The sequence below is a fragment of the Syngnathus scovelli genome, chromosome 1 (assembly GCF_024217435.2).
Source record: "Syngnathus scovelli strain Florida chromosome 1, RoL_Ssco_1.2, whole genome shotgun sequence".
NCBI lineage: Eukaryota > Metazoa > Chordata > Actinopteri > Syngnathiformes > Syngnathidae > Syngnathus > Syngnathus scovelli.
This window is the reverse complement of record NC_090847.1, coordinates 12,292,516-12,317,350: the sequence shown is the minus strand read 5'-3', so window position 1 is coordinate 12,317,350 and position 24,835 is coordinate 12,292,516. Positions and strand designations below refer to the sequence as shown.

The following is a 24,835-nucleotide window of genomic DNA, read 5'->3' as shown; positions in this document are numbered from 1 at the left end:
GGACCAGCTCGGTCATGAAGGAGTTGCCCTCCGGGGCGGGGTACAGGATCTGAGGAGAGTTGTCATTTACGTCCCAGATGAACACGCTGACGCTCACGTTGCTACTCAGCGGAGGAGAGCCGTTGTCTCTGGCCATCACGAGGACTTGGAAACTCCTCAAGTGTTCATAATCAAAGGTCCTGACGGCGTGGATTGCCCCCGTGTCTCCATTGACAGACACGTAGGAGGACACCGGGGCGCCGTTCACCTCAGCAGGTAAGAGGGAATAAATGACGGTGCCGTTCTGTCTCCAGTCGGGGTCTCGAGCACTGACAGAGCATAAAGTGGAGCCAGCCTTGTTATTTTCAATCACATATGCGCTGTAGGACTGTTCCTCAAACACGGGCGGGTTGTCGTTGATGTCTCCGACAGACAAGTGGATGCTTTTTGAGGAGAACAGAGGAGGAGAGCCCTCGTCGGTGGCACTGATTGTAATGTTGTAGTCTGACACTAGTTCACGGTCCAGAAGTCCAGTAGTGACCAGAGAATAATAGTTTTTGATAGAAGGAACTAACTTGAAGGGGACGTTTTGTTGAATGGAGCAACGCACCTGTCCATTTTCCTCAGAGTCTCTGTCCTGTACGTTAATAATGCCCACCTCTGTACCACTCGGGGTATTTTCCGGAATGGGATTTTTCAACGATTTAACAAACATTAACGGGGCATTGTCATTGACATCAATGACGTCAATTATTAATGTACAAGATGCCACCAACCCTAGGCCATCTTTAGCTGTAATTTGCATTTCATACAATGGTATCTCCTCATAATCTATGGATCCACTCACGCTGACTGCACCAGTTTCTTTGTCAAGAGCAAACACACTATTCATTTCATCAGAGATGTGATCAAACTCATATGTTACCTCGCTATTGATTCCTTCATCAGCATCTGTGGCACTGACATTAATCACTATTGTGCTAGGAGGAGAGTTTTCAGGCAGACTTGCTTTATAAACAGCCTGGCTGAACACTGGGGCGTTATCATTTGCATCCAGCACAGTGACATGTACAACTACTGTCCCTGATCTCTGAGGTGTACCACCGTCTGTTGCAATAAGAACACTCGTGAGCTCCTGTTCTTGCTCTCTGTCGAGCTCCTTTTCAATTACTAACTCCCCATACTTCCCACCAGCGCTCTTTGCAACAACATTTAATTTAAAGTGTTGATTTGTTTCGATTGCATAGCTCTGTATAGCGTTCTGCCCCACATCTGCGTCGTGGGCCTCATCTAAACGATAGCGATTCCCTTTAACAGCAGATTCACTGATCTCCAATTTAATTGCATTCTTTTTGAACTGCGGTGAATTGTCATTAATGTCATGAATATGAATATTGATCCGATGCAATTCTAAAGGCTCTTCTAAAACAAGCTCCTGTTTCAAGATACAAGACGGCTTCTTGGCACAAAGCCCCTCTCGGTCAATCCTGTCTGCAACAAGAAGCTCTCCAGTGTTCAAATTCATCTCAAAATACCGTTTGCTGTTGCCGTCCCCATCAATCCGAGCCCGTCGAACAGACAGTTTGCCCACCTCTATTCCGATATCTTTTGCTATATTTCCAACAACAGATCCGCGCTTCATTTCCTCTGGAATTGAATAGGCCACATCTCCGCGCACAGTTTGTAGCGCAAAAAGAATAAAGCCCAACAAAGCCACCGCGTCCAACAATGCGCATCCCTTGTTTTTCATTTTCCCAGAAAAAAAAAAAAAAAAGATGCTGAATGAGCCGAAAATGCCTTCAAAAAATAAACATCCAACGAAAATGATATGTTCTCGAATGGTAACGCACGGAGGATGTGTGAATGTGCGCCCCTGACGCATGCGCCAAATTGTGGTCAAATATGAGGAAATGTTGATGTCCATGAACGTACATCTCATTTAGCTGGTGGACAGCGCCACTAGGAGCACGTTTTGAATATTACAAATAGTTTATGCCGGGATATTCTCACCTATCCGAAAATCAGACTTCAAAGTTAGTAAACTATGATAGTTTTGTAGTTCCCTGTTTGCACGTATGGGATTGCTGCAGCAGGTTAATATACAGGTTGGAGATAGAAAAAACATGGTTGCAATTTTATTTTGCCAGCGAAAATACAAACTTCACAATGTGTTTGTGTTTCTGTCTTATTTTATGACATCAAGCTACAATTGTGGTCAATGAATTGTTCTATGACACCACTGTTACAATTGCAAATTATCAAAGTTGTTTTAATAATAACAATAATAATGAATAATTTAGTAATTGCAAACGCAACGAGGTTGATTCGGAAAGAACGCCCATGGGAAGTGACGCAAGCTAACGACAGCGTCATTTGTTAACCATACAACGAAATTATTTATTGTCATGGGATATAGAAGAGTGATGGGATACCATTTTTTGGAAGAAAAAACTAACAGTTATCCTGGAAAAAAAATGGTGTGCTGAATTCGCAGAATTTTAGTGGTTGCACGAAATAAAATCATTTGGATCCAGACACATTTTGAAGTAGAGTATACATATAATTTAAAAAATGCAACTAGATCCGAGTGATTTTATTGTATGGAGCCACTTGACAAATTAAAACCGAATGAAATAGTGTGTGAAATTTACGCTGAATACTTTGACCAGCACAGGGCAACACGGCACACTACTTCATGAATTACAAGCTCTTATAAAGCAAGTCGAAATAAAATCACAACTTCAAATTAAATTTTTTTGGGGGGGGGGGGAAACCCTATCCCTTAGTATTGTTGGCTCAAATGGGCTAATCCATTAAATGACATTAGTTACAGAATAATTTATGGTAATGTTTTCTGCGTATCAATAACATCAAAAATATGTGTTCTAACTTACTGGCTGTTGGGAAGAGGAACACAATCAAAAGAGTGATCCCAAAAAATGTTTCAATAAATGAATGCCTAGAGTGAATTTGACCAATTTAAATTTCGCCAAACAATGTGGCGTTTGCTTGTTTTTGTACATTTAATTTTCGTGGTGGAAACTATAAAAGTTTATTTTTAAAACGCAAAACCATTTACTCAATGCTATATTGAAATGTTTGACAACATTGACCTATACTGTATGTCGAGAAAATTATTGAAAACAATCACGTTCGTGAAAAAGCAATAATGAAGAAATTATGATTCTCACAATGAGCACCAATAAATATTAAGAAATTCCTCCAAAATCTTAAAGACTGCATACCTCCAAGGGGTCGAAAGAATCATGAAGCTCATCAACAAAGTCAGACGGACTTTTCTTCAGAGTCTGGTCAGCAGGCAGCGTATTGTCATTGTAAGAGGACACAAACTTAAAGTCACTGGTTCTGGAGCCTGTTGTCAAGTAGGCGTCATAGTTGTAGGTGCTGCGTAAAGTTCCCGTGCCGTCCACATCTGCGTAATTAGGAGGCAGATACGCGCTGGGGATGGCAACTGCTCCATCAAACAACAGTCTGGGCTTTCTTCTGCGACAAAACCTCACAGCCAGGACCACCATGATGAAGGTCAGGAAGAAGGTGGACACGGACACCAGCGCGATGATCAGATAAGAGGTCAGCTTGGAGTTCTTCTCGTCGTAGGATATGTCCTTCAGCTCCGGCACCTCGGCCAAGTTATCAGAAATAAGCAAATACATGGAGCAGGTGGCCGAGAGAGGGGGCTGTCCGTTATCTTTCACGGCCACAATCAGGTTCTGCTTCATGCTGTCAGACTCGGAAATGTCCCGCTGGGTCCTGATCTCGCCGCTGTGGAGACCAATGGTGAAAAGTCCCGCATCTGTGGACTTCAGAATGTGATAGGACAGCCAGGCGTTCTGGCCCGAGTCGGCGTCCACCGCGATCACTTTGGACACCACAGAGCCTCCATGTGCAGCTTTGGGGACCAGCTCGGTCATGAAGGAGTTGCCCTCCGGGGCTGGGTACAGGATCTGAGGAGAGTTGTCATTTACGTCCCAGATGAACACGCTGACACTCACGTTGCTGCTCAGCGGAGGAGAACCGTTGTCTCTGGCCATGACCTGAACTTGAAAACTCCTCAGGTGTTCGTAATCAAAGGACCTGACGGCGTGGATCGCCCCCGTGTCTCCGTTGACAGACACGTAGGAGGACACCGGGGCGCCGTTCACCTCAGCAGGTAAGAGAGAATAAATGACGGTGCCATTCTGTCTCCAGTCAGGGTCTTTAGCACTGACAGAGCATAAAGTGGAGCCAGCTTTGTTATTTTCACTCAGGTATGCACTGTAGGACTGTTCTTCAAATACGGGCGGGTTGTCGTTGATATCTCCCACAGACAAGTGGACGCTTTTCGAGGAGGACAGAGGAGGAGAGCCCTCGTCGGTGGCGCTGATTGTAATGTTGTAATCAGACACGAGTTCACGGTCTAGAAGTCCAGTAGTGACCAGAGAATAATAGTTTTTGATAGATGGAACTAACTTGAAGGGGACGTTTTGTTGAATGGAGCAATGCACCTGTCCATTCTGCTCAGAGTCTTTGTCCTGTACATTTATGATGCCCATCTCTGTACCAGGCGAAACATTCTCTGGTATTGGATTAGTCAAAGACTTTAAATTAATTACAGGGCCGTTGTCATTTACATCAGTAAGTTCAATGATTAATGTTGAATAAGACACTAAACCAAGACCATCTTTCGCACTTATTTGCATTTCATAAGATGAGACTTTCTCATAATCAACAACACCAGACACTTTCACTTCTCCAGTTTTGGGGTGTAAAGTAAAGACTTTGTTTTTGTCATCAGACGCATGGTCAAATGCGTATGTGATTTCACTATTTATTCCTTCATCTCTATCACTTGCACTCACTGTGATCACCAATGTATCAAGAGGTGAGTTTTCAGGCAGACTGGCTTCATACACTGTCTGGCTAAACACAGGGGCGTTATCATTAGCGTCCAGCACAGTGACGTGTATTTGAACTGTACCTGATCTCTGAGGGGAGCCGCCATCATATGCAGTCAGCAAGAGCATCATGTGTTTTTCATCTTCTCTATCTAATTCTTTGTCTAAAACCAATTCGCAGTATTTTCGTCCACCCGCTTTAGTTTTTATATTTAATTTGAAATAATCATTGTCCTGCAGAGTGTAGCTTTGAACTGTATTTTCTCCTATGTCACCATCATGTGCTTCTCCAAGTAGAAAACGAGTGCCTTTGACTGCCGATTCCTGAATTTCTAATTTCAGTGTTTCTTCATTAAACTGTGGTGAATTATCATTAATATCTAGAACACGAATATTAATTCGGTGTAACTCTAATGGATTTTCCAGTACGAGTTCCTGTTTTAAAACACATGATGCCTTTTTACCGCAAAGCCCCTCTCTGTCGATCCTTTCCTGCACAATCAAGTCACCCGTGCTGAGGTTGACGCCACAGTGCTGGACGTTGTTATCCTCTGGATCAATGCGTGCTTTACGAGCAGACAACTGGCCCAAATCAAGTCCCATATCCTTGGCGATATTCCCGATTACAGATCCACGTTTCATTTCTTCTGGGATAGAGTAGCTCGCGTCTCCATTGACGGTGCGGAAGAAAAAGAGAAGAAAAACAAGGCCGTAGCCAAACGACGCACATCTTTTGTTCTCCATTCCACTGAAAATATTTGTAAGAATCACTTCCATTGTGACCGGAGATGGACACTAACGTCAATATGATTGTCCTTTGGTCAATCCACAGCTTTTACAGTCCAACATTTAGACCACAGCTCCACAAAACTAAAATCGGGTTTGCGCGTCGACGGAATGGGTGGGAAACTGAGCTGCTTTTGTTCATGAGTACATACTGACCTCTAGAGTGCATTTATCGACATAACACCTACAAATCATTCTCAACATAACGAGGATAAGCTTTTCATATACTGTAAAAACACATTTGATTATTTATTTATTTTTTTACAAAAAAGACAACCACCGTGAATAAAAGCAGTTGTATTTTTACAAATAAATTCAACTTCAAGTATAGCCTACTTCTAAAATATTGTAATGACCGATTTTCTAAATTACAAAACCTAAATCGAAGAAAAAGCTGACGAGTCAGTGGAGAAAAAAAAAGTTCGAGTCAGTTCAGAACCATGGACAGCGAGAGAGCCAGCGGTTTTCCCAACCGGCCTTATTTACCAACGTAGCATAAATTGTTGTAAATATATGAAGCTTCTCAAGCAAAAATATTGTGATTTACAAAGTCTTTAAAGTCCAAAGGTCTTTTAGTTAAACTAAGTAAGTAATTGTGACGATGTAATTGCAAAGTATATATTATTTAGAACAATTAATTTCTCAATTAGGTCTAGTATTATTAGCCAATAAAAGTCGGACTACGACAGAGAGTGGTTGTCAACCAGTCACGTGGCACAGAAAGAGAATAAAAACCATTCTCACTTAATTTCGCAGTGAGTAAGAACTGAAACTACTTTTCTTGCATCAAAGTCAGGCAATGCACCACCACATCATTCATCACTTCCCCACTAACACCAACATCCATTTTCTATACTGCAGATTCTTACAAGTACACTGCAACTCCAACTGACTTTGCGAGAGAAGCAGGGTACACAATAAACAGGTGAGGTCACCAGCCAATCACAGGGATTTTTTTTTTTTTAAAAGAAAGGAAGTACTGTCAAACACTGCACACATTCACACCGGTCCATTTTTAAAGAATGTAGGTTCTGCATGTCTAGGAGAAAGCCAAGTATCTAGAGGTGAGGGAAAAAAAAAACACCTCAGCACGGGATAACACGGAAAAGAGAAAGGATGGTGCACAGATCCAAACGCACATCCTAAATCCTGTATTTAAAATATTTATTATAGTCTTTTATTCACATTGCAAATGTGTTTACGTTCACTTGAACGCTTTTAATAAAGTGGTATGAAGTTTTCTTGCCTCATTAACCAAAACAATTGTATGCAGTATTACAGTATGCATTCCTTGAAAAAATGACTTTTGTGTCAGGGTAAATTTAGTTTGGCATGTTTGTGAATTTGGTCGCCCGTGCTATGTGTAGTTATGCTGCGCTTTGCATGGCTCAAAAATAGGGCCCAAATTTTTTTAAAAGCAGTAATATACAGAGAACCGATACAAGTTTTACTTGGATGATACAAATTCTGTGTCCCAACTAGAGCGATACATTATAAGTGGAGCAGCTACGTTAAAGCTGTAAGCAGCTGTAGTTTAAAAGCCTTGAGAACTGCCCAACAATGAAACTTAACCGTGTGTTTGTCACCAATTCATTGACCCAGACCCAAACATAATACTGTGAACATTAACACACCTATCAAATAAAAATACTCAAAACACTTGCAAAGACAAAGATTAGCCAGATAATCAACTTCATTGGTCAGCCATGTTAAAATCCACATAGCATACATTGAGAAATTAGGTTTTCCTCAAAGGGGTCCACTGGAAATCAACTAAGTCTCAATGAAAAGATGATGACAGTTCTTTCAGAAATTAGGATTGATAGTTTAGATGAGTTGGATTGAATATGTGTGCTAGAAGAAAAATTAATTGTTCAAATTTGATCATGAAATATGATCAGAACACTTGTCAGGGCAATAAAATTGTTGGGCAGTGACATATTCTTAATGCATAGAAGAAGCTATTATGGGTATTTATGTATCAAAAGCTGCCTACCTCCAGGGGGTCAAACGAATCATGAAGCTCGTCAACAAAGTCACTAGGACTTTTCTTGAGAGTCTGGTCAGCAGGCAGCGTGTTGTCATTGTAAGAGGACACAAACTTAAAGTCGCTGGTTCTGGAGCCCGTTGTCAAATAGGCATCATAGTTGTAGGTGCTGCGTAAAGTTCCCGTGCCGTCCACATCTGCGTAATTAGGTGGCAAATACGCGCTGGGGATGGCAACTGCTCCATCAAACAACAGTCTGGGCTTTCTCCTGCGACAAAACCTCACAGCCAGGACCACCATGATGAAGGTCAGGAAAAAGGTGGACACGGACACCAGCGCAATAATCAGATAAGAGGTCAGCTTGGAGTTCTTCTCGTCGTAGGATATGTCCTTCAGCTCCGGCACCTCGGCCAAGTTGTCCGAAATAAGCAAATACATGGAGCAGGTGGCCGAGAGAGGGGGTTGTCCGTTATCTTTCACGGCCACAATCAGGTTCTGCTTCATGCTGTCAGACTCGGAAATGTCCCGCTGGGTCCTGATCTCGCCGCTGTGGAGACCAATGGTGAAAAGTCCCACATCTGTGGACTTCAGGATGTGATAGGACAGCCAGGCGTTCTGGCCCGAGTCGGCGTCCACCGCGATCACTTTGGACACCACAGAGCCTCCATGTGCAGCTTTGGGGACCAGCTCGGTCATGAAGGAGTTGCCCTCCGGGGCTGGGTACAGGATCTGAGGAGAGTTGTCATTTACGTCCCAGATGAACACGCTGACACTCACGTTGCTGCTCAGCGGAGGAGAACCGTTGTCTCTGGCCATGACCTGAACTTGAAAACTCCTCAGGTGCTCGTAGTCAAAGGACCTAACGGCGTGGATCGCCCCCGTGTCTCCATTGACAGACACGTAGGAGGACACCGGGGCACCGTTCACCTCAGTAGGTAAGAGGGAATAAATAACAGTGCCGTTCTGTCTCCAGTCAGGGTCCAGAGCACTGACCGAGCATAAAGTGGAGCCAGCTTTGTTATTTTCACTCACATATGCGCTGTAGGACTGTTCCTCAAACACGGGCGGGTTGTCGTTGATGTCTCCCACGGACAAGTGGATGCTTTTGGAGGAGGACAGAGGAGGAGAGCCCTCGTCGGTGGCGCTGATTGTAATGTTGTAGTCTGACACTTGTTCACGGTCAAGAGGCCCAGTGGTCAAAAGAGAATAGTAGTTTTTAATAGAAGGAACTAACTTGAAGGGGACATTTTGTTGAATGGAGCAACGCACCTGCCCATTCTCCTCAGAGTCTCTGTCCTGTACGTTAATAATGCCCACCTCTGTACCAGGTAACACGTTCTCTGCCACTGGATTAGACAGTGATTTTACTTGTATCACGGGAGTGTTATCATTTACATCAGTGACGTCAATTACTACTTTACAGTGTGATGAAAGTCCATAACCGTCTTTAGCATCCACCCGCATTTCATACTTGGAATTACTTTCAAAGTCAAGAGAGCCAATGACTTTAATCTCTCCAGTTTTACTATCGATCGAAAATACTTTTCTAGCCTTTTCAGCAATGCGACTAAAATCATAAGTAATTTCACCATTGACGCCATCGTCTGCGTCCGTTGCACTCACTGTGACAGCAATAGTTTCCTGCTCTGCATTTTCTGGCAGGCTGGCCTTGTACACATCATGACCAAACACTGGGGCGTTATCATTTGCATCAAGCACCGTGATATGCACTTGGGCCGTTCCTGATCTTTCCGGCTTGCCCCCATCACTGGCAGTAAGCACCAGGCTTAAAGCTTGTTCTGTTTCACGGTCAAGCTCTTTGTCTAACACCAATTCAAGATTTTTTGATCCATCTGAATTCTCTCGCACCGATAAAACGAAATGTGCATTGTTTTGTAAGAAATATTGTTTAACAGAATTCTGCCCAATGTCAGCGTCATCTGCTTCATTCACGCGATATCGAGTTCCCTTGACAGCGGATTCGCTTATTTCCAGCTTTATTTCATCCTTTGGAAAGACGGGGGAATTGTCATTTACATCCAGAATGAGTACCGTAATACGATGCAGCTCCAACGGGCTTTCTAACACCAATTCATATTTAAGCATACATGTCAAGGTTTCTCCGCACAGCTCCTCTCTGTCGATCCTCTCCCGAATCACAAAATTTCCCGTTTTGACGTCTAAGTCGCAGTAACGGACATCACCGTCAACAGTGTCAATCCGGGCCTTACGAGAGATCAATGCCCGTCCTTCTAGTCCGAGGTCTTTGGCAATATTCCCAACAATGGATCCGGGTCTCATCTCCTCCGGAACAGAGTAGCTGAGCTCTGCAATGGCGATGTCAGCACAAAAAACAAAGCCGTGAAAAAAGATAAGGAGCAGGTGAGCTCGGTGATCCATTTTCACTAAGTAACTATAGAAATTAGGAGTTAAGACGGGGGGAAAATGTACACGTCTGAAAAGAAGTGCAGATCGCTAAACAATAGCTGGTCTGGTTGAATCACGCCTGCTTCATGTGGAGGAGGAAAAAAAAAATCCACAACACAGTATATACGAGTATAGAGCGACATCTTGAGTCTACTTTGAATATTGCGCGCTAATCTGAGAAGAGAATTAAATATTGCCATTTTCATGACTGTCTATCAGCCCCGTAATTGCTAGTAAATTAAGGGCGGCAACATAAATCAGCACCAAGGACAGCACCGGTGATGGGGAGACCTGGCCGTTTGGTCTACAGATTTTTCTATTCACAAATGCAGATGTAACCCAGTGACAAAATATGAAAATATACCATCAGCATATTCCTTTCCATATTTTAAATATCTTCTCTTTATTTATTATTCTGAGAAAATTGGCTCTTGAGATCAAAATTAACCCAGAAGTGACAGGTGAAAATGAGGGCCTGTTAAGTCATGAGTGTTTGCCTGTCCGACTGAGCTGTAACAACTTAACCGTTGCCACTAGTAGTCCGAAAACCACAACCAATCGCCACCAAAATTCATAAGCACATTCCTTCTACTGTCCACTTCAACCAGTAAAAATAATGTTTAAAATGTGACACAAGGGTCGTCACTCCATGTTATATTTTAACATTTATGATCGTGAGTTCACTCACATATTCACTGTTTTTTCACGTCCATTCCTACATAAAACCTCTAACCTGCGTTTTCAAGCGAACACACTGGATCTTTTTTTCCTCCAGCTAAGCTATGCACCAATAACGCCACATTGTTTACAAACTCTATGAATTCTTTATTCATCAAAATATGAACCCTTCAAATAAGCACAAATTGAAAAGTGTGCTCACTGACTAAAAATGAAATTAAAACAATATGTTGGTCCATGTGTGCAGTGTGCGAGGGTCACAAATTGAATGAAATAATGACATGTCTCGTCGGATTATTGTAAACAAGCATAATCTCTGTAGGCCAAGCCCGATTTTAAAACAAATGCTACAATAATGAACACAAGCACCGTCAACTTTTTGCTTACCAGAAAATAATAATTCAATTACTCTGTTGTTCCTAAAGACCTGTGCAACTATTTTAGAGCTGTATGAATGAGAAAACACTACCATATTAAATTGACATGCATTCATGGTGATAAAAAGGAATTTTCTATTGGAAATACACAGGCCGATTTGTTCTCAAAGACATCACACATTCAGAAATAAACCCAATGCATCAATATGCACTGAAAAGTGATCATCAGTTTCATTTTGGAATTTGTTTATATATTGTACACATACGTTTTTTTTACTTTTCTAAAGGAACAAGCTGATTTACCACAATCTATTGGGTGATGGACGTTAAACTGTTGATTGTACAGGTGGACCCTACCTCTGGCGAATCGCGCAGCTGATCGAAAACCTCAGCAAAGTCACTCGGGCTTTTCTTCAGAGTCTGGTCAGCAGGCAGCGTGTTGTCATTGTAGGAAGACACAAACTTAAAGTCACTGGTTCTGGAGCCTGTTGTCAAGTAGGCGTCATAGTTGTACGTGCTGCGTAAAGTTCCCGTGCCGTCCACATCTGCGTAATTAGGAGGTAGATACGCGCTGGGGATGGCAACTGCTCCATCAAACAACAGTCTGGGCTTTCTCCTGCGACAAAACCTCACAGCCAGGACCACCATGATGAAGGTCAGGAAGAAGGTGGACACGGACACCAGCGCAATGATGAGATAAGAGGTCAGCTTGGAGTTCTTCTCGTCGTAAGAAATGTCCTTCAGCTCTGGCACCTCGGCCAAGTTATCCGAGATGAGCAAATACATGGAGCAGGTGGCCGAGAGTGGGGGCTGTCCGTTATCTTTGACGGCCACAATCAGGTTCTGCTTCATGCTGTCGGACTCGGAAATGTCCCGCTGGGTCCTGATCTCCCCGCTGTGAAGACCGATGGTGAAAAGTCCCCCATCTGTGGACTTGAGGATGTGATAGGACAGCCAGGCATTCTGTCCCGAGTCGGCATCCACCGCGATCACTTTGGACACCACAGAGCCTCCGTGTGCAGCTTTGGGGACCAGCTCGGTCATGAAGGAGTTGCCCTCCGGAGCGGGGTACAGGATCTGAGGAGAGTTGTCATTCACGTCCCAGATGAACACGCTGACGCTCACGTTGCTGCTCAACGGAGGAGAGCCGTTATCCCTGGCCATCACGAGGACTTGGAAACTTCTCAGGTGTTCGTAATCAAAGGACCTGACGGCGTGGACCGCCCCCGTGTCGCCATTGACAGACACGTAGGAGGACACCGGGGCGCCGTTCACCTCAGCAGGTAAGAGAGAATAAATGACGGTGCCGTTCTGTCTCCAGTCAGGGTCTTGAGCACTGACAGAGCATAAAGTGGAGCCAGCTTTGTTATTTTCACTGACGTATGCGCTGTAGGACTGTTCCTCAAACACGGGCGGGTTGTCGTTGATGTCTCCCACAGACAAGTGGATACTTTTCGAGGAAGACAGAGGAGGAGAGCCCTCATCAGTCGCGCTGATTGTAATGTTGTAGTCTGACACTAGTTCACGGTCCAGAAGTCCAGTCGTCACCAGAGAATAATAGTTTTTGATGGAAGGAACTAACTTGAAGGGGACGTGTTGTTGAATGGAGCAGCGAACCTGTCCATTCTTTTCAGAGTCTCTGTCCTGCACATTAATGATGCCCACCTCTGTGCCAGGTGACACGTTCTCTGGTATTGGATTTGACAGTGAATTTAAATATATTACAGGGGCGTGATCATTTACGTCAGTAAGATCTATAAGGACCTTAGCGTACGAGTTCAATCCCAGTCCATCCTTCGCTACAACCCTCAGTTCAATTATATTTTTCTTTTCAAAGTCTGTCATGCCAGTTACAACAATTTCCCCTGTTTTACTGTTAATTGAGAAAGACTGCAAATCAGCCTGGGAAATAAGTCCAAAATCGTAAGTAACATTGCCATTGATCCCATCGTCTGCATCAGTCGCACTGACTTTAACTACCACAGTATTTAAAGGGGAGTTTTCGGGCAGACTGACTTTATAAACATTTTGCGTAAACACAGGGACATTATCATTAGCATCAAGTACAGTGATTTGGAATACTGCAGTCCCTGATCTCTGTGGAGAGCCACCATCCACTGCCTTAAGAAGCAAGCTTATTTGTTGTTGCTTTTCTCTATCAAGTTTATTCTCTAAAACAAGTTGCACTCCATTGCCATTTTCCACAAGAGTGAAGTATTCGTTCTTTTCCAAAATGTATTTCTGAATTGAATTTTTACCAATGTCTGCATCATGAGCTTCTTCAATTAAGAACGGAGTCCCCTTTTCTGCTGATTCCCTGATTTCCATCACAATTACGTCCCTTTTAAACTGAGGGGCGTTATCATTTATGTCTTGAACATGTATATTTATTCGATGTAGTTGCAATGGATTCTCGAGCACAAGCTCCTGGGTTACGACACACGTTGGTTTAGGGCCACAGAGGCTCTCTCTATCAAGCCGCTCGGCAACATTCACATCACCAGTTCTCAAATTGAGGGCACAAAAGCGGTCGTGATTCCCTTCACTAAAGCGAGCCTTGCGCGCTGACAGTGTATTTACACCCAGACCGAGGTCTTTGGCTATATTTCCAATCACAGTTTCCGGTTTCATTTCCTCAGGTATGGAATAACTGACCTCGGCAGATATAAGATGAAGCACAAGAAGAAAGACGACAAAGCGCGTAGACAGGCCAAGCCTCCTCAAAAAGACCTCGAGATCCATCCTTTCAGATGAAAATGTAATCCAAAAGGGAGAACGGATATCCTGGTTAATGTCCCCTTCAAATTGATAATTATGAGTTTTCTGGAGAGCTGAAATGAGACAAATGCTCGACTAGAAACCAACACCGTGATTCTGCAGCCACAGAAGCACAAAGCGCTGGAGCAACGGGCGGAGATCTGCAACGAATATTGCAACAATACCGATAAATTGTTAGACAGCGACACTCCGCGTCCATTTATAGAGAGCATGTGAATAAATGGCAAGGGCGACACTAAAACGGTTCAAAACTACGAATTAATACAAAAAGCACACAACTGCAGTAGCCTAGACGAATAAAATCGTAATTGAATTATAACCCCCGATGGCGGAAATGGCTTTTATCAATCGATATTGTAAAACGCGAGGGGCAAATTTTAAAACAATACTGAATAAAAAAACTGCATTAATATGTAGCTACCTTTAAATGACCAACATCATTTCGATATATATTTTTTATGCATAAGCAGCACGATGCACGAGGGCCTTTTAGCTCATTGGAGCACGGCTGGTCTGTGCGTCATGACGTCGTGACTTTTTTATTTTTTGGGTCATTCGTACACACATTCATACTGTCACTCACACACAAACATTCATACCGTCATATGTGGGTATCTAACTCACGATGTCGGCACACAAGACAAGCGTACCCCCACACCATCAGCGACTCCCAGATATAATCCTTTACTATCCCAAACCATGAGAACAAAGATGATATTTGCAGCACAAATCTGCACCATTTTTTTTTGCGATAACAGGGGTATTTTTTCCATGTCACACATGGCAAAAATTTCTAATAATCCGATAACAACGTGACATCACAAACCAGCATAGATGGGATTTAAACGAATGACAGCATGGTTCCTTGTTCCTACAATCAGAGCAAGTTATTGTTTTTTTCCGATTGTCATTTTTATGATCTAATATACTGTAACTCAAAAATCATGAGATCAAAAATGATAATATTTGTAGCAGAAAACAAGCACAAATACCATTTGGTCTCTCTGGACTATCCAGCAGGCTGGGTGAACATTTTAAAATCTCAAAAAAATAAAACAGCACAAAGACGATTTTAGCGACACAAACCCCAGCCTAAAAAGCACCAATGACAGTGAGTAGCCTATTTTATCATTGGCTTAGGGCAGGGGTGTCCAAACTTTTTTTCCAAGGGGGCCAGATTTGGCCTGATGAAAATCTATAGAGGCATAGAGGTTGACCATTCGGACTGACATTCCTCGAACCATTATCCATTGTATCCATTATCCATCCATACAATAACCATTGTAAGTTAACTTGTAAACATATAACTTATATCCTTTGCTGTGCTGTCTGTAGATAGGTTAATATTGCAAATGAGAATCTATTGTCAGTTGCATTACCTGGACAGTTAAAGATTAAAATAATAAATTCAATACAAATGAACGATTTTATGAAAGTTGAATGATTTTTTGCAAGTAAAAAACTTTCAACGCATGAAATTACAAAACAATAAATCATGTTTTTTGCACCACTTTGCCCTCCATGCATTAAATTAAAGATCATGTTTACCTGTCTAATCACGTATTCTAAGCATTTTTTAGCTTATTAAATCATGAACTATAACACAAATTAATATTTTAAATACCAATTGTATCATGTCAGAATTTTAATCCAAATGAAATAATTCTCCGCTTTGTCTTTGTTTTAAATTTCATCCACAACAAAATACTTCGTAATCACAAAATATGAATCGATAGTTTTGTCTTTGTTTGCAGTCACTGTGAGTGGGCGGCGCGGACGCGCAGTAGTGTTTGTGGAGTTAGTGATAAGTATAGACAGAGCTCTCACCAGTCTTTTGCCTTTCCCTGTGCAGCGTCACTGAAAGCGTCTCAGATTTTAGAGTCGCCTAGTCCTTGGACTGCGGACATTTGAATGAGAAAGTGTCTGTGTTCTTGATTATTTTGCAAACTGGCACCTGTGTGCGCGTGAACTGGGAAGGGACCGGGGAGAACGCGCTCGCACCCGATCATGAGCGCTCGCTCATGTGCGCGTTCCCGTTCGGACGAGTTTAAATTCCGTCGCTCGCTCTGGGGCGCGCAGGTCCCCGCGGGCTACTTATTATTGATTTTATGACACAATGCTTCGGGCCGGTCTAAATTTAGACACCGGCCGGATTTGGCCCGCAGGCCGGCCTTCGGGCATGGGCAAGTTTAGGGAGTTAAAGTCACGCATATATAAAAAAATATTTCCCGTTCAAAAATGCAGGATCATATTGGATGCGTGAATCATGAGGAAACATTCAATCCCAGAGTACAGCTGTCAAAGTGATAACCTCACAAAGTTAAACGTCTCATAGAACTGAAAGGACTTCTATCAAGTATCAACTATGTCCAATGTGTGATGTTTTGAAACCATAAGGAAATAAAACACAGGATTTCATCCATCCATCCATCCATCCATCCATCCATCCATCCATCCATCCATCCATCCATCCATCCATCCATCCATCCATCCATCCATCCATCCATCCATCCATCCATCCATCCATCCATCCATCCATCCATGCATCCATCCATCCATCCATCCATCCATCCATCCATCCATCTTCTATACCGCTTGCTCATTTAACAATATTCTTAATAGAAGGATATGAAAAAATATTTTATGGACTGTGATGAAGCAAATATTTGTAATAGCATATAATGTCTTTTCTTGTCTAGCATATATGGATATATAGTTTTGACCACTATAATATCGAGCTGAGGCAATGAACAAAAATTTATCGAATATATGCATGTTCAGACTTTTCACTAATGGAAAGTGTGCTTTTGTTTTTGGTTTAATTGTAATTAAGCCTACCATCTAATAGTACGTGGGTAAAAGATAAATTTAGTATTCCTACCTCGTCAACATCACCAAAAGCCTCAAGAAATTCTGTTGAACTTTTCCTCAGCGTCTGGTCAACAGGCAGCGTGTTGTCATTGTAAGAAGACACAAACTTAAAATCACTAGTTCTCGAGCCTGTTGTCAAATAGGCGTCATAGTTGTAGGTGCTGCGTAAAGTTCCCGTGCCGTCCACATCTGTGTAATTTGGAGGCAGATACGCGCTGGGAATGGCAACTGCTCCATCAAATAACAGTCTGGGCTTTTTCCTGCGACAAAACCTCACAGCCAGGACCACCATGATGAAGGTCAGGAAGAAGGTGGACACGGACACCAGCGCGATGATCAGATAAGAGGTCAGCTTGGAGTTCTTCTCGTCGTAGGATATGTCCTTGAGCTCCGGCACCTCGGCCAAGTTATCCGAAATAAGCAAATACATGGAGCAGGTGGCCGAGAGAGGGGGCTGTCCGTTATCCTTGACGGCCACAATCAGGTTCTGCTTCATGAGGTCAGACTCCATAATGTCCCGCTGGGTCCTGATCTCTCCGCTGTGGAGACCGATGGTGAAAAGTCCCGCATCTGTGGACTTGAGGATTTGATAGGACAGCCAGGCGTTCTGTCCCGAGTCAGCATCCACCGCGATCACTTTGGACACCACAGAGCCTCCTTGTGCAGCTTTGGGGACCAGCTCAGTCATGAAGGAGTTGCCCTCCGGGGCTGGGTACAGGATCTGAGGAGAGTTATCATTCACGTCCCAGATGAACACGCTGACGCTCACATTGCTGCTCAGTGGAGGAGACCCATTGTCTCTGGCCATCACGTGGACTTGGAAACTCCTCAGGTGTTCATAATCGAAGGACCTGACAGCATGGATTGCCCCTGTGTCTCCGTTGACAGACACGTAGGAGGACACCGGGGCGCCGTTCACCTCAGCAGGTATGAGAGAATAAATGACGGTGCCGTTCTGTCTCCAGTCGGGGTCTTGAGCACTGACAGAGCATAAAGTGGAGCCAGCTTTGTTATTTTCACTCAGGTATGCACTGTAGGACTGTTCTTCAAACACGGGCGGGTTGTCGTTGATGTCTCCCACGGACAAGTGGATGCTTTTTGAGGAGGACAGAGGAGGAGAGCCCTCATCAATGGCACTGATCGTAATGTTGTAATCACTCACTAGTTCACGGTCGAGTGGTCCAGTCGTCACCAGAGAATAATAGTTTTTGATGGAAAGAACTAACTTGAAGGGGACGTTTCGTTGAATGGTGCAGTGGACAAGTCCATTTTTTTCAGAGTCTCTGTCCTGCACATTAATGATGCCCACCTCTGTGCCAGGTGACACATTTTCTGCTACTGGATTGGTCAGTGACATTAAATTGATCAAAGGGGCGTTGTCATTTACATCAGTAATATCTATTAAAACTTTGGCATAGGAAGTCAATCCCAAACCGTCTTTAGCTTCCACTTTAATTTCAAAAGAAGCAATTTCTTCAAAATCAATCAAACCAGTTACTTTAATTTCCCCAGTGGTGGGATCAATAGTAAATAAATTATGTTCATCAGATTCATGGCCAAAATCATAACTCACATTCCCATTCACCCCTTCATCTGCATCAGTTGCACTAACATTAATAACTATTGTACCCGGGACAGAATTTTCAGGCAGACTGGCTTTATAAACAGCCTGGCTGAACACCGGGGCGTTATCATTAGCATCCAGCACAGTGACACGTATGGATACTGTGCCTGATCTCTGAGGAGAGCCGCCATCTAAAGCTGTGAGAAGCAAATTCATCTCACTTTGCTTTTCTCGGTCCAGTTTTTTTTCTAAGACAAGCTCAACTTTATTGCTGTCAACAGTGAGGATAAAATTGTTATTTTTTTGCAGATCATACCTTTGAACAGCATTTTGGCCTATATCTGCATCATGCGCCTCCTCAATGGAAAAACGACTGCCCTTATCAGCCGATTCCCATATTTCCATTTCAATCAAATTACTTTTAAATTTTGGAGGGTTGTCATTGACATCTTGAATGTGGAGATTTATGCGATGAAGCTCAAGAGGATTTTCTAACACCAAATCCATTTTAATAGTGCAAGATGGTTTCTTCCCGCAAAGGCTTTCTCTATCTATTCTCTCCGATGTGATCAAATCTCCCGTGCTCAAATTAATCTCACAACATTGCTTACGTGTCCCGGCAACATTAACACGGGCATTTCGTGTAGAAAGCGTCCTCGGATCAGCACCAAGATCTTTTCCTATATTTCCAACAACCGACAGACGTTTCATCTCCTCAGGAAGAGAATAGCTCAGATCCCCGTAGACGAGTTGCACCGGAAAAAAGACGGCAAGCAGAAGGATCAGACGACACTTTGAGAGGTCGAGATGTCCCATGTTGGTGAAATCTGCCCAAAAGAGGTCGCATAAAAATATTCCACGCCGGTTGACGTCCTGCACGCATAAGTATATCGGCGCAAAAATGTCTAGTTCTGTTTTAACCACCAGCAGCAGAACAAAGCAGTCTGAGGCGTGAGAGAGGATGGTTCGCCTTATACAGGTGAACAGCGACACCAGGAGTTGACTTTTATCATTGCCAAACAGTCCTAATAAAGCTGAAAAATATTAAAAGATGTTTAGGGGGGAAATCCTTTTCATTTGTTGTACTTGTGGAGTGAAAACGTAGTGTATTGTGTAATCGTCCATTACTGCCATTATGTTATCAATATCTATTCTGACTCAATTTCAGAAATAACGATAATTATAGTAATTAAACAACCACACAACAGTTGAATAAAACAGCAAGAACTGGCAAGAAACCTGTAATAGCTGTGTGACAGAAACTACAATATTGTGAGTAAGCTCCACGGACAGTTACATCCATATTTTGAAAGAAACGCGTCACAAACTAACAGGAAAGTTTTACCGCCGTGCAGTATAGGCAGCAAAAACAAACAAACAAACAAACAAACAAACAAACAAACAAACAAACAAAGAAAATACAACATCACATCCTGAGAGTGGATGACACAAAAACAGACAATTCAACTCTAATTATCCGACACCAGCTCAGTGGCCTAGTAGTAGAGTGTCCGCCCTGAGACTGGAAGGTTGTGGGTTCAAACCCCGGCCGGGTCATACCAAAGACTATAAAAATGGGACCCATTGCCTCCCTGCTTGGCACTCAGCATTAAGGGTTGGAATTGGGGGGTTAGATCACCAAATGATTCCCGAGCGCGGCACCGCTGCTGCTCACTGCTCCCCTCTCCCCCAGGGGATGGATTAAAATCACATGGGGATGGGTTAAATGCAGAGGACAAATTTCACCACACCCAGATGTGTGTGTGACGATGATCATTGGGACTTTAACTTTAACAAGTTGCAGTGAGTGGACAGGCTACTTCACACCATTGAAAATGAAACTTAGTTGAAGCCATATCGTGAAGATATTTGCTATTAGACTAAAATTGACTATGCAACAATTAAAGTAAAGGTAACATATTCATTTTTTATTTGAAAGACTTGTGTATTGGAATGCAGTAGGGGAACAATACCCATTATGCATACCAGTCACTTTCAAGCTGCTTAATCACAAGGAGCTCACAACCAGAACCAACACTATCCCACAACAAAGATCAAGATTTCTACAGCTTCAACAAACACAATTCACCAATGAAGAAAAAAACGAGTCCTGTTTTCTATACAGCTTTTATGCACATGATTCACCAGTGACTTGAATTTACCCCAGTTGACTTTGCCAGTCTACAACCATTCACACTCACCTCCACAGTTCATGGCATAGACTTTGAAATAACCCAAACCCAGTAAGTATGGCTCCACAATTCCCAGTGAAACTGGTCCCTTAATTCACAAATAAGCCACAAGAATCCACGGTCAAGGAAAAACAATGCGAGTGCAATGCCTATGATGCCGGTTTTCCTACAACTCACCAAATAGTCGAATGAGCTCATTTCTAACAAAGGTAAAACACAGATCATGCAATGCTAAAAACCAAAACATTAACTGCTAATCAATGCTTTGAGCAGTGACAAAAACAGGTTTCTGGTTCAAAACTTGTCTGAGCCTAAGTCACTTAATCGCTAATGCTGCATAATTTTCCATCAGCTGGGGTGAGGTTCAGCTACCTACGACTCAGCACGTGGTAAATGCTAAACATATAGCACAAAGTGGTCTTCCAATTCACCACTGTTAACGTATGCAGATATTTTAAAAAATAGTTTCTGATGTGTGTTGATAATTTGTCAACAAATAGCAGTGATGACCAGTGGTCAAGCATGGAGGGAAAAAATGTTACACTCATTGTGACATACAATATTTTACCAGGCCAAATGGTAAACAACCATTCATGGCCATTCTGCAACAATATATTAAGTGCAAGTTTAATATTGCAAATCGACAGAAGTGTCAGAAAAAGTACAGAAAATGTACTTAACTAAAAATCTTGACGAAACAGAGAAATATTCTAAAATGAGTGCATCAAGATGAAGTGAAAAAGACAAAAAAAATTAACAGTCTTCATTAGAATGACTCCTACCTCTTCAGAGGACCCAAGATCTTCAAAAGGATCTGCAAAATCTGATGGACTTTTCTTTAGAGTCTGGTCAGCACGCAGCGTATTGTCATTGTAAGAGGACACAAACTTAAAGTCACTGGTTCTCGAGCCTGTTGTCAAGTAGGCATCATAATTGTAGGTGCTGCGTAAAGTTCCTGTGCCGTCCATATCTGCGTAATTAGGAGGCAGATACGCGCTGGGGATAGCAACTGCTCCATCAAACAACAGTCTGGGCTTTCTCCTGTGACAAAACCTCACAGCCAGGACCACCATGATGAAGGTCAGGAAGAAGGTGGACACGGACACCAGCGCGATGATCAGATAAGAGGTCAGCTTGGAGTTCTTCTCGTCATAAGAAATGTCCTTCAGCTCCGGCACCTCGGCCAGGTTATCCGAGATGAGCAAATACATGGAGCAGGTGGCCGAGAGAGGGGGCTGTCCATTATCTTTGACGGCCACAATCAGGTTCTGCTTCATGCTGTCAGACTCGGAAATGTCTCGCTGGGTCCTGATCTCTCCGCTGTGGAGACCGATGGTGAAAAGTCCCGCATCTGTGGACTTGAGGATGTGATAGGACAGCCAGGCGTTCTGTCCCGAGTCGGCGTCCACCGCGATCACTTTGGACACCACAGAGCCTCCTTGTGCAGCTTTGGGGACCAACTCGGTCATGAAGGAGTTGCCCTCCGGGGCCGGGTACAGGATCTGAGGAGAGTTGTCATTCACGTCCCAGATGAACACGCTGACGCTTACGTTGCTGCTCAGCGGAGGAGAACCATTGTCCCTGGCCATCACGAGGACTTGGAAACTCCTAAGGTGTTCGTAATCAAAGGACCTGACGGCGTGGATTGCCCCCGTGTCTCTGTTGACAGACACGTAGGAGGACACCGGGGCGTCGTTCACCTCAGCAGATAAGAGAGAATAAATGACGGTGCCGTTCTGTCTCCAGTCGGGGTCTTGAGCACTGACAGAGCATAAAGTGGAGCCAGCTTTGTTATTTTCACTCACATATGCGCTGTAGGACTGTTCTTCAAATACGGGCGGGTTGTCGTTGATATCTCCCACAGACAAGTGGACGCTTTTCGAGGAGGAAAAAGGAGGAGAGCCCTCATCAGTGGCGCTGATAGTAATGTTGTAGTCTGACACTAGTTCGCGGTCCAGAGGCCCAGTAGTGACCAGAGAATAATAGTTTTTAATGGAAGGAACTAACTTGAAGGGGACATTTTGTTGAATGGAGCAGTGGACAAGTCCATTTTTCTCAGAGTCTCTGTCCTGCACATTAATGATGCCCACCTCTGAGCCAGGTGGCACGTTCTCTGCTACTGGATTGGTCAGTGACTTTAAATTGATCACAGGGGCGTTATCGTTTACATCAGTAATGTCTATCACAATTTTAGCATATGATGTGAGCCCTAATCCATCTTTTGCTTGCACTTTCATTTCATAAGAATTACTTTTCTCAAAATCAATCTCATTTGATAGCTTGATTTCACCACTTTTGGGGTCAATTGAAAACACATTTTTGTCATTATTCGAAATGTAGCCAACATTGTATGTCACGTCCCCGTTTACGCCTTCGTCAGCATCAGAAGCGCTGACATTAATAACAACTGTATCTGGAGGTGAGTTTTCAGGCAGACTGGCTTTATAAACGGCTTTGCTGAACACTGGGGCGTTATCATTAGCATCCAGCACAGTGACATGTATGACTACTGTGCCTGATCTCTGAGGAGAGCCTCCATCTAAAGCTGTGAGAAGCAAATTCATCTCACTTTGCTTTTCTCGATCGAGCTTATTTTCAAGAACGAGTTCAACCTTGTTGTTGTCAACAGCAAGAATAAAGTTTGCATTTCTTTGTAGAATGTAACGCTGAACAGCATTTTGACCTACATCTGCATCGTGGGCCTCCTCGATTGCAAAACGACTGCCCTTTTCTGCCGACTCTCTTATTTCCATTTCAATTAAATGGTCATGGAATTCAGGAGAATTGTCGTTTATATCTTGAATATGAAAACTTACACGTTGAAGCTCCAAAGGATTTTCTAAAACCAGATCAACTTTTATGACACATGAAGGTTTCGTTCCACAAATGCTTTCTCTGTCAATCTTCTCTGATGTGAACAGGTCTCCGGTGCTCAGATTGATTCCATAATAACGTTTGCGTGTTTCCTCAAAATCAAATCGAGGCTTCCGGGCTGCAAAAGTCACCAAATCCGCTCCAAGATCTTTTGCTATATTTCCGACAACAGAGCCCCGTTTCATCTCCTCCGGAACGGAATAACTCAGGTCTCCATAAACGAGGGGCACCATTGCGACGAAGGAAACAAAGCAGATCGGAAAAAGCACGGAAAATCCTTTGCGTCCCATCTTGACGCAAAACACGTCCGATGATTAGGCAAATGGAAGTGCAGCTCCAGCGGAAAATACTACCCAAATAAATCAACAATTTTTGCCACAAAACATCAGCGAATACGGTCTGCAAAAATAAAAGCCTATTCACGACCGTGAATCCGGTCAAATATGCCTGCAGTAATGGGTGGAGTGGTGCATCTACGTTCTGCAAGCCGAGAGCGACATCATCAGTCCATTTTTTTCTTACACTCATAAGAAATAGTTATACAGCCAATTTTATTCGGTAAGCGTTGTCTTATGAATATTTGAATAAATAAAGCGATATTGGTGATGTGCAGAAATGAAAAGGAAATGTCAAAACATACGCGTGTAACACGTGATTTAGTCACCAATTGGTATTTTGAATTTTATATATCATTTTAGGGATTATAAATTGTTTCATAACATTTATTATTGTCTTAACATGCTGTAATGATGTGCACATTCATGTTGATCCTGTTTACGTTTTGTTTGTGAATTGCTCTGATACGCCCTTTTTGTGGGGGCGGGTGAAAAGAGAAAAGGAGGCAACGTGAGGGTGGAGTTGGTGGGAGAAAAATAATAAAGGGGTTGCTGAATTCAAGTATTGTCGTGTCGGTATTTATATAGCAAAGAAGGCACCAGAAAGGTACAGCACTGGTACCTCATTGTATTCCGCCACACTACGGCAAGAACAACAGCATTTAAGGATTACACGTTTTCCAAATTCATAAAAGTCCGTGCAAATTAAAAGGAGATTTAGAACGATCAATAAGAACTTGTTTAACATTTTTAATTCTGCTTCATAGTGTTACTCCAGAGATTGAAGCTGTATAAATATTATTAGATAACTCATGGCCAAACTTTTGTTACGATTTCATGTATGGTAAATGAATAAATAATTTGATGACATGTTAGAGATTTTCTTGCAGATGGAACTGCACTTTTGTTTCTTTACAGCTAAGTTAAACAAACGTAAACAACGAATATGGTTAGATGTATCGGAGGGGGAAAGTAAATGTGGCCAGAATAAAAATAGATGGAGAAAGAAGAAAACAAGACATATTGATAGGCAAATATAGTACGGTGAATAGGTAGTGTTAGATGCAAAAGTGGTTAATTAAACCATCATAC

At 42.9% G+C, this 24,835-nt stretch overlaps 2 protein-coding genes across 8 annotated transcripts in view; both read right to left on the bottom strand.

Moving 5' to 3' along the window:
* LOC125988574 (protocadherin gamma-C5) overlaps nt 1-24,835 on the bottom strand; it is a 239,431-nt gene that overhangs the window by 203,197 nt on the left and 11,399 nt on the right. Inside the window, exon 1 of one of the 7 annotated variants that reach the window (XM_068650698.1) lies at nt 21,317-23,842. The exons of 3 other annotated variants lie outside the window; for them this stretch is intronic. In XM_068650698.1, the coding sequence (XP_068506799.1) occupies nt 21,317-23,698 (2,382 nt within the window). In that variant the 5' untranslated portion in view covers nt 23,699-23,842. Of the gene's footprint in view, nt 1-7,656; nt 10,162-11,486; nt 13,765-16,788; nt 19,291-21,316; nt 23,843-24,835 lie in introns of those variants that run through there. 3 more of the 7 variants (XM_068650709.1, XM_068650719.1, XM_068650678.1) reach the window with 3 other exon arrangements.
* Nucleotides 2,748-7,648, bottom strand: LOC125985842 (protocadherin beta-16-like). Its single transcript, XM_049749044.2, has one exon. The coding sequence runs from the start codon at nt 5,649-5,651 to the stop codon at nt 3,210-3,212; it is 2,442 nt and encodes an 813-aa protein (XP_049605001.2). The 5' UTR covers nt 5,652-7,648; the 3' UTR covers nt 2,748-3,209.

Bases quoted from the DNA above. Each gene is read 5' to 3' on its own strand.
- LOC125985842 (XM_049749044.2), bottom strand. From the start codon at position 5,651: ATGGAAGTGATTCTTACAAATATTTTCAGTGGAATGGAGAACAAAAGA.